This window comes from Saccostrea echinata, unplaced genomic scaffold (genome assembly GCF_033153115.1).
Source record: "Saccostrea echinata isolate AGI-Se365-2 ecotype Australia unplaced genomic scaffold, CSIRO_AGI_Sech_v1 ptg000062l, whole genome shotgun sequence".
Taxonomy (NCBI): Eukaryota; Metazoa; Mollusca; class Bivalvia; order Ostreida; family Ostreidae; genus Saccostrea; species Saccostrea echinata.
In genome coordinates this window covers 7,059,510-7,070,000 of record NW_026889811.1, presented here as the reverse complement: position 1 = coordinate 7,070,000, position 10,491 = coordinate 7,059,510, and the positions used below count along the sequence as shown (strand labels likewise).

The window sequence follows — 10,491 nt, the reverse complement described above, 5'->3', positions numbered from 1 at the left end:
TCATTCATGTGTCAATTTGTGTCATATGCTTTCCTATAATGATAGGAGTCTCCCTTTGAGCATTATATACATGATGCTTATCCAACGAGAATATATTGATGAGTATTTTATTGAGATTAGAAAGGACTGGAAACTGCGGATAATTGGCACTCATATGATTCCTTAGGTACACATGTACATGTACCATAAATAAATCAAAATTTCCCAGATTTAGAAATCTATTACACGGACACTGAAATATTCATAATTAATGGATATAAAAAAAAACTCCGAATTTGGAATGTTCCTGTTTTGAAGAAAAGATGATGGTTTATAAGAACCATATAATTATTTTAAAAGGATTGTTGGCAGATCATCTGAGAACAGCCCATTAACTATAATTTCTAATATTTGTGAAATCAAACTTGCATAATCCCATGATTATCAACAGTGTTTCACTCCTGCACAGTTGCTATTTTTTATGTTTGCATGTTCATAACATGTTATGAAACACCTAGGACGATTTTTAGTGTTCCCAGAAATTGTTGAGAATTTTTTTATGATACATTTATCTAAAATTTGGATTAATAACATTCAATATAATTTAACATTGCTATCTTATTTAATGATAATACCCCCTACTTTCTAATGATACATGCAATTTTCATGGATAGCTAACAATTTATTTTATGTACTTTTTGTTGTCTGCTAAATCAGCAGATGTTTAAAATTATTGCTATCGAAAATAGAAAGCTTATATAAGCTATGTATAAGTAAGGGTTTGTTAAATCTAGTGACATTTCTGAAACACTGAGTATTTAACGATCTGCTTTGTATTATGTGGTACAAAATATTAAAAAAGGAGAGGAATTAACTTATGGAAAAGAGTTTGTAGGTCTAGTAAACTAACATTCACATATCAAGGAAGGCTTGGATATTTGCTCAGTAAAAACAACACTAAGTGTAGAAAAATGGGGTTTCATTCTTAGCCAAAACAGCTCTACCCCTCTGCTGAATTCTTTTCCATTTTTCAATATTTTGTCCAACGTGAAGCAGCAGTAGTAGACAGTGGAATACTCAGCATTTCATAAGTTTTCCTAGTTTTGCAAATTTTTGATAATAGATATGTACAATAGGCTTTATATTTTGAAATGCACTCATTTTGAACATTAACAATAAACCGGAAGTATACAAAGAAAATGGCAAGTTATTCTTGAAAACTGCATATAAAATAAGAAAGTAGCAAGTATTGTCATTTGTTAGAAAATGATTTTGAACTATAAATATTTTATTTTTATAAAATACTTAATGAGAAAGTATTTTATGAAAGAATTCTCAATAATTTCTGGGAACACTATAGTGCAAGTTAGTAACTGGTTTCTCAATTGCAAACTTTCAACATAATAATATAACTTCATTTAGAATAATTATAAAGTGATATTCAAATTATGATTTCATTGCAGAAACCCTATCTGAAGCTGTGAAGATTTTAAAGGGGGAGTACGTCATTCAAGCTCTGGAGGAGCACAAGATGGATAAAGCCCTCATCTTCTGCCGGACCAAGCTGGACTGTGACAACTTAGAAAAGTACCTCCAACAGAGGGGAGGAGGTAGGGAACCAGTGCAAATGCACCCATGATTTTTTTTTTATTTCCGTAGCAATTGAAAAAAAAAACAGATCTCTACAGAAGCACAAAGTCTGCTTTAGAGATCTGTATTTTAATCAGATTGTTGCCTTAGTTTACATACTACATCAAGGATATGCATTGGTTGGCCAGTTTTTCTATTTACCACTTTTAATTATTCAATTTTCAACAAGCATATAAAGTTGAGGGGTATTTAGGAGTCACCTTGTTGGTCTATTCATGTGTTGCTGTCCATCCATCTGTGCATTCATATCTAGTCATTTGGACAAGTTTAAGGACACTCTAATATTTTAAATTTCATGTCCAGTCCATAATTAGCTCACCTGAGCTGAAGGCTCACGAAAAGTGTCCAGCATCTGTCTTTTTTGTCAGTCTTGTGTTTTCTGTAAACTTTTCACATTTTGGTCCCTCATTCACAGTACCTCTTGTTGTCCCCCCTTTCACAGAAAGAGAGGGGTATTAATTTGGGTCTGTCTGTCCTTCCATTCGTCTGTCATTCTGTCTGTGTGTAACACTTTCATTTCCAGATGATATCTCAAGAAGCCTTTGTCCTTTTGCAATAAAATTTTATACCATAACTGTCAAAAGGTCAAAGGTTAAGGTCATAAATTCAGTCTGTGTTTAAGAATCTTCATTTCCAGACTATATCTTGAAAAGCCTTTGGGCTTTTGCAATTACAATAGTAAAATTCCTTATGCCTTAACAAAGACCCCTATTGCTGTTGAGGTCCAAGAGGTCAAGGTCAGAAAGTCATACATCGCAAATAACAATTTCCAGATGATAACTTTAGTTGTCTTTGAGATTTCTTCAGCATATTTAAATATCACAACTCCTTCTACTGTAAAGAAGACCCTTCTTGATTTTGAGGTGAAAAAGTCAAAGATCGAGGTCAGAAAATCATATACTTTTCTTTGTATAGCACTTTTTGTCCCCAACTTTCACTGAAAGTGGGGGATATTAATTTTGGGTCTGTCTGTCTGTCCTTCCGTCCGTCCGTCTGTATTTCTGTCTGTCTGTAACACTTTCATTTCCGCGCGATATCTCAAGAACTCTTTGAGCTTTCGCAATGAAATTTTGCATAGCAACTCCCTATGGCCTAAAAAAGAACCCTATTGATTTGAGGTCAAAGGTCAAGGTCATAAATTCATAAATTCTGTCTGTTTTAACACTTTCGTTTCCGTGCTGTATCTCGCGAATTCTTTGAGCTTTTGCAATGAAATTTTACAAAACAACTCCCTGTGGCCTAAGGAAGACCCCTTTGAGGTCAAAAGGTTAAAGTTCAAGGTGGTTAATTTATAAATTCCATCTGTGTGTAACACTTTTGTTTCTGGGCAATATCTCAAAAAGCTTTTGAGCTTTTGAAATGAAATTTTATTCCATAACTCCCTATGGCCTCTCTCGCCCCTCTAAAAGTGCCCCGCCCTGTGTTTCTTATTAATTTATTGTATTAAAAGTCGCTTGGCACTATTTTTAGCACAGGGGCATGTCGAGAGTTATTACGTATGATACAGGTTGTCGGTGGACTTTATATTCTAATTACATCTATTAGAACTGTTTAGTAAAGGCTAAATTAGACAACATTTATTGTGTAAAATTTTGACAATATCAAACGTGAATATAAACATTATATGTTACTTGATATTTGCATTTAATTTGCTGTATAATCAAGTGCCTCCGTGGTCTAGTGGTATGTTGCTCACTTAGCAAGCGAGAGGCCCGGATTCAATCCCCGGACGATTTTCTTTTTTTTTTTAATGTTTTTTTTTTTTTTTTTTTTTTTTTAATTCACTAAATGATGTTATTCAACATGTGAAATGAAAAAGTTATGATGTCTGGCATGTACAAACTCATAAAATCATTATTACAGTGTGATAAATATTCTGTATATAGTATATTAAAAAGAATCTTCTATACACATTTTAAAGAATAAGCAATCAAATCTTTATATCCATATTGTCTTTTTTATTATTTGCTTCAATATACATGTATACATTTAATAATTCTACAAATACAGGGACCCCCCCCCCCTTCCCGAACTGCGCATGCTCTTCTTTTTTCCCAAAGCGGGGGACACAAATTCTCTGAATTAGCTTGTTTATTCTCCCTTGACTTTTTTAATAAAATCATTGAAGTAAAAAAGATGACAAAAGAATATATTGCTTAAAAAAGCATAATTGTTATTTTATTTTATAGCAAAAATTTTGATATGCAGCTTAAAAATGGAAAATTAACATTAAGATCTTTCCTGAGAAAAGTATTTTAAAAAAATTAGGATAAGCACTATTAATTAGGGTTGGTCTGGAAAGCAGAAAATTAGGGTTGGTCTGGAAAGCAGAAAAATTTTTTTTTTGTTTTCTAGGCCTAACAAGAAATTATACAGGAGATGCAATTATTTCTGCTGCTGAAAACACCCATTGGCTGTTTTCAAACCTGTTATAAAAGTATTTTATATGGTAATACACTGACACATTAAGTTTACTGGGTAAGGACTAGGTATGATACGTTTGTTAGTTCTAACACGTACTTCATGATCAATTGTTTCCTTTACAGGCAAGTACTCGTGTGTTTGTTTGCACGGTGATAGAAAGCCACAGGAAAGGAAAGCAAATTTACAGAAGTTTAAGGTAATTAAAATAAGAGTTTGAATCAGTCGAACTGATATGATAGATATAGATTTTAGATAATACATTCATGTTATTTTTTCAATGAACAATATTTTCTTGGACAATTCACTGAATTTTTTTTATTGGAGAATTCTGGCAATATGGAATACAAGACATTGCATGATGTAGGAAAATGGAAATCTAAATTGTATTGGTACCTTAATTAGAGTCTGTGGGTGCCCTATAATAATTAGTCTGTCCTATCAGTATCAGTTACGATCCTTTCCAAAAACATTCCTTTAAGAGTCTCTCTCTTCATAAAGTCCTAAATAAATAGCAAGACCCTCTGAGATGATCACCATCTCACAGATATCTAGCTGATCAAATTGAAAATAATGTTGAATTCAGTGTTCGGTATGTGTGTGTTGCATGTATCATTACATTATGTAAAATAAATAAGAACAGCAAAGTTCAGAATAAAGAAAATTAATTTAGGAGCAAAAAAGGATTGTGACTATATTAGACATGACTTTGGTCTTCACGTTATGAATTCAAAGTTTACCAGTATCATGTATCAAATGATACGAGATATATTAGGTGTGTTTAGTTGATTATAAAGAAGGCCATCATGATTACTCAATTTTGCCCTACGTCTTAAAAGAGTGCAGAAAACTTGAAATACTGAGGATATTTTTAAAAAAGAGATAAAAAGTGAAAATGGAAAATTTTTTGTTATTATCATGTTATATCTCCTCCTGCATCCATGATTGTCATATTTTACAGCCCTTTTTGTGAAAAAATGTTAATACATTATTCATTGATATTAGTTCCTTCAAAGCACTTCTAATCATCATAAAAATACACCATGGTACGGTATTGATTTATCTTTGAGATTTTATTGTAGTATACTTAAAATAGGGCTGTCCAAAGTAAATTCTGTGTTTAACGTTACCCACCCACATAGCTGGGGAAAAAAAACTCTTTTTCCCTTCATTTTTCTCCTGATCGTTTTCACTTTTAGCAACTAAAAACTGCATTCCATGGGAATGAACAAGAATTAGGGCCTTTTTTGAAGGATATATGGATACTCACTGAGGCTATGTTGACAACTGAGAGATTTATTAAAGAAAGATATTAATAAATAAGCCTTGCATGTTAAATTGATAAAAATCCTAATTTTTAACTTTGTACAATAAAATGATGAATGTTCATCTGCATTTAACAAATAACTGATATAACACAGAAATTTTTTATTCCATGGTGATTTGCTATACTATGTTGTACTGCACATAAAAAAATATCATTGGAATATATAAGAAGTGAATATCAGCTGTAATATTTCATAAGCATGCAGTATCACTGTGACCATATACTTTTCACAGGAGTGTTATTTTTTTCTTGAGGTGCTAATATGCCTGAGGAAATCTGTTCTAAAGAAATGTTTTGGGTCATATCTTCATAAACTTTACAAAAATGGAAGTGTATTTCTTCGTTCAGTGTTAATTTACTGTAAACAAGACTGAAGTGTTTTCCTTTTTTTCACAGGATAATAAAGTGAAGTATCTGATTTGTACAGACGTAGCAGCCAGGGGCATTGACATCACTGGTTTACCATACGGTATGGGAATGTCATGAAGTATGAATTATCATTTTTCAATGGCAGATTAAATCTATTGGTTTGACATTTGTTAAGATGAAATAAATTAAGGTGTTCAACCAACCCATAAATCTTTCATTGAATCCTAGCAAACTGAGAATGACTAGAGACAATGCCTTTTGCAGTTCATGTCGTTTAATTAGTACCTCACCCCTCCTGAAGGGAGATAATGTGAAAGTTAACTATAAACCATTTTTAGCTCACCTGAGCTGAAAGCTCAAGTGAGCTTTTCTGATCACCTGTTGTCTGTCGTTCGTCCATCTGTCTAGCTGTCCGTCCATCCGTATGTAAACTTTTCACATTTTCAACTTCTTCTCAAGAACCACTGAGCCAATTTTGACCGAAGTTGGTACAAAGCATCCTTGGGTGAAGGGAAGTTAAAATTGTTAAAATGAAGGGCCAACCCCCCTTACAAGGGGAGATAATTAAGAAAAGACAAAAATAGGTTGGGGTCATTAAAAAATCTTCTTCTCAAGAACCAGTGGGCCAGAAAAGCTGAAACCTATGTGGAAGCATCCTGGGGTAGTGTGGATTCTAAATTGTTCAAATCATGGCCCCCGGGGATAGGGTGGGGCCACAATAGGGAATCAAAGTTTTACATTAAAGCATATAGGCAAAATCTTTGAAAATCTTCTCAAAAACCACTGGGCCAGAAAAGCTGGAACTTATGTGGAAGCATTCAGGGTAGTGTAGATTCTAAATTGTTCAAATCGTGACCTCCGAGGGTAGGGTGGGGCCACAATATGAAATGCAAGTTTTACATTGAAATATGTAGAAAAAAATCTTTAAAAATTTTAGGCAAGTCATATGCAAACTGTATTAATAATTTCAAACTGGTTCTTTTCAACTAAAATCATCATTATAATAGACACTATCTGTTTCAGTTATTAGTGTTATAAATCCTTATTGGACATTGTCTGTTTAAGTTAATAATGTTACACTCCCTGATTGGACAGTATCTGTTTCAGTTATTAATGTAACAATCCCTGACTGGACACTATCTTTCAGTTATTTATGTTATACACTCCCTGATTAGATACTATCTGTTCAGTTATTAGTCCCCTACCGGTGAAAGCGGAGGGGACTATAGGTTTCCTCTGAGTCTGTCCGTCCGTCTGTCCCTGTCTGTTTGTCCCACTTGGTTTTCCACACTTTTTTCATAAACGCTTGCAGATATTGAGCTGATTTTTGGTATGTGAGTGTATCTTGATGAGTTACAGATCAAGTTTGCATTTCTTTCCGCTTCATTGATTTTTGACAGAATTCAGCCTTTTCAATTTTTAGGGGTTTTCTGCAATTTTCTTTTAAAACACTTTTAGATATTGAGCTGATTTTTGGTAATTGACTTTACCTTAATTAGTTATAGATCTTGTCTGCATTTCGTCTCATTTCATTGATTTTTTGACGGAATTATAGCATTTTCAATTCTTAACGGGAACCAGATTACACTTGCTGGTAGGGGACTAGTATTGCTAATGCAATACTCTCAGAATGCTTGTTAATTATAATGCTATAACTTCCTGATTGGACACTATCTGTTTCAGTTATTAATGTTATACACTACCTGATTGGACACTGTTTTAGTTATTAATGTTATACACTCCCTGATTGGAAACTATCTGTTTCACCTATTAATGTTATACACTCCCTGATTGGACACTGTCTATTTCAGCTATTAATGTTATACACACTCTGTTTCAGTTATTAATGTTACACTCCCAGATGAGAAGCAGAACTATATCCATCGGATTGGGAGAGTGGGTAGAGCAGAAAGGTAAGGTGGATAAAAGCGCCATCTATGGGTTTTTCTGGTAATTAAGTGACACATTCATTGTTGATTTTTCAACTGATTGGTAGATGGACATTATAATAGTGTGTTTATAACATTTTGATGAACTAAAGTTCTTCAACAAGGGGTTCATATAAATGTTATGGAAAAAGAAGTTTAAAATATATGCTCTTGAAATTTTAACCACAGGAAATTGAAAATCTTAAATTATTTTCTGATATTTTTTGTTTAAATCGATATCATTAATATCTGTAATATTTTTAGTACTCCATAAAAACAGGGAAATTTCATAATTTTTATGCCCCGCCATTAATATGGCCGGGGCATATAGTGTTTGTCGTGTCCGTCTTCCGTCCTTCCGTCTGTCCTTCCGTCACACTTTGCGTTTAGCTCTGTTCAAAGCTCAGTTTCAAAGAAACTATCCAAGATATTTTCATCAAACTTCATATGCTGATAGATATTGATGAGAGCTATGCAACTGCATCAACATTTTTTGACCTTGACCTTTCCTTTGACCTTGACCTCACTTTTCTTAAATTAGTGTTTAGCTCAGTTTTAAAGATACCATTCAAGATAGTGTTATCAAACTTCATATGCTGATACATACTGATGATATCTATTCAACTGCATCAACATTTTTTGACCTTGACCTTTCTTTTGACCTTGACCTCACTTTTCTTAAATTAGTGTTTAGCTCAGTTTTAAAGATACCATTCAAGACAATGTGATCAAACTTCATATGTTGATACATACTGATGTAAGTTATTCAACTGCATCAATTTAGGAATGACTCTAATTCTTGGCCAAATTATTCGAGTATAACCTGGTTTGGGTCAGTTTACGCTTTATAATCCGCGAAGCGGATTATAAAACAGCGTAAACTGACCCAAACCAGGTTATACTCGAATAATTTGGCCAAGAATTAGAATCATTCCTTATAATTTAATTTTAAAATCATTAAATAAATATGGGTGTAAAATTTCGTTGCTTTTTATTAGTTCAAATTTGCCGCTCAATAATACAACCGTAGTAACGGAAGTAACAGAAGTGATGGGAAGCGAGGGGAGGTAAAAACTGATACATAGGCCTAGCAGCTTGTTTACATACGGTAAGATCGAATTATTGTTTGAAGTTAAAGGTATATTTATTAAATCTGGAATTTTCCATGAATCCCGAGGACTGGAAATGAGAGGAATGTATGGATACAGATGATTCAGCTGGTTGTCAGGGGGGTGTGTCCCCATACCAAACCAGGTTATACGGAAATAATTTGTGTTCCTTTTTGGATATTAACCAATCAGAGGCTAGAATACAAACAAAATTAAATTATTATATTTTACCTTGATCTTTCCTTTGACCTTGACCTCACTTTTCTTAAATAAGTTTTTAGCTCAGTTTTAAAGATACCATTCAAGGTAGTGTTATCAAACTTCATATGCTGATACATACTGATGAGAGCTATTCAACTGCATCAATATTTTTTGACTTTGACCTTTCCTTTGACCTTGACCTCACTTTTCTTTAATTAGTGTTTAGCTTAGTTTTAAAACCATTCATAATATTTTTATCAAACTTCATATGCTAATACATACTGATGTAACCTTTCAACTGCATAAACAATTTTTTTTTGACCTTGACCTTTCATTTGACCTTGACCTCACGTTTCTTAAATTTGTGTCAAACTTCATATGCTGATACATACTAATGTAAGCTATTCAACTGCATCAATATTTTTTCACCTTGACCTTTCCTTTGACCTTGACCTCACTTTTCTCAATTTGTGTTAAAATGTTGCATTACTAATATACCCTCGGCGGGGCATTCATGTCCTATGGACATATTTCTAGTTTACATTTTGAGGTGCCCCCTCTGGAAATAAGACAATATCATTAGGTGTTTCCTATATAATGTACAACATAGCATTACTCATATTATAATTTCAGCAAAAAAAAAGTCTATTGTAAATTCGTAAAATTTGCTTTGAAGTGCAAAAACTTATTACCTACTCATATAATCCCAAAGGAAAGAACCTGTGTTTTATGATATTAAAAAGAAGAGTTTTTCTATTGTAGTTTTTGCATAATAAAACCCCAGTCAACTCGTTTAAGTGTAATTTTAATGATTTTATCTTGACATTTGCTTTTGTTCATATTTTTATATATGCAGATTTTATTTATTTTATAAAACATTGTATATGCATATTTGATATCAAAATAAAATCTATTTTCATCACTGAAATATATGTGGATTGGATTAATATTCAATATTTGTCAAACATACATACAGATAATTGCTGAACACAAGCCATATACTGTGTTTGAAATATGACAGAAGACGAGATTTAATTGTTAAGATTTATACCTACAGTTTATCACATAGGGAAAAAAAATCTAGTAACCCACTGTCACCTTAATATCAGTTTTTTTATCCTGTTTAATAGAGTTTGTACAATTTGTTATGGCACCTTATGGTACCCTGCTGCTGTAACTCAATTTCACCTGTCGATGAAGGGATAATTATCATGTTATATAGTGGATTGAAAAGGAATGAAAATGGATTTCATTTTAGTTTGAATTTCAAGCTCCCAAATTCTCCTTAGAGCCTTGGAGGGTAGGTCTTGACAAGAATAGATAAATGATAAGTTTAAAAATCTTATCATTAGCCAATTATGTAAATCTTGAAAATCAAACAATCTAATTACAAAATTGAGATAAGAAAGGTCTTCTTTTGAAATTCGCTAAATTTAAGTTGCAACCTCATGAAAATTACAGTTGAAATTTGTTATCTTGTCAATGAATGCATGAGATATGTCAAAGT

The 10,491-nt window shown here is 32.8% G+C and overlaps 1 protein-coding gene across 2 annotated transcripts in view; it reads left to right on the top strand.

The window, feature by feature from the left end:
- LOC133175487 (ATP-dependent RNA helicase DDX1-like) overlaps nt 1–10,491 on the top strand; it is a 145,826-nt gene that overhangs the window by 111,715 nt on the left and 23,620 nt on the right. For both annotated transcript variants that reach the window (XM_061310587.1, XM_061310588.1), the window contains 4 exons: nt 1,443–1,589; nt 4,176–4,249; nt 5,774–5,846; nt 7,587–7,659. In XM_061310587.1, the coding sequence (XP_061166571.1) occupies nt 1,443–1,589; nt 4,176–4,249; nt 5,774–5,846; nt 7,587–7,659 (367 nt within the window). The remainder of the gene's footprint in view (nt 1–1,442; nt 1,590–4,175; nt 4,250–5,773; nt 5,847–7,586; nt 7,660–10,491) is intronic.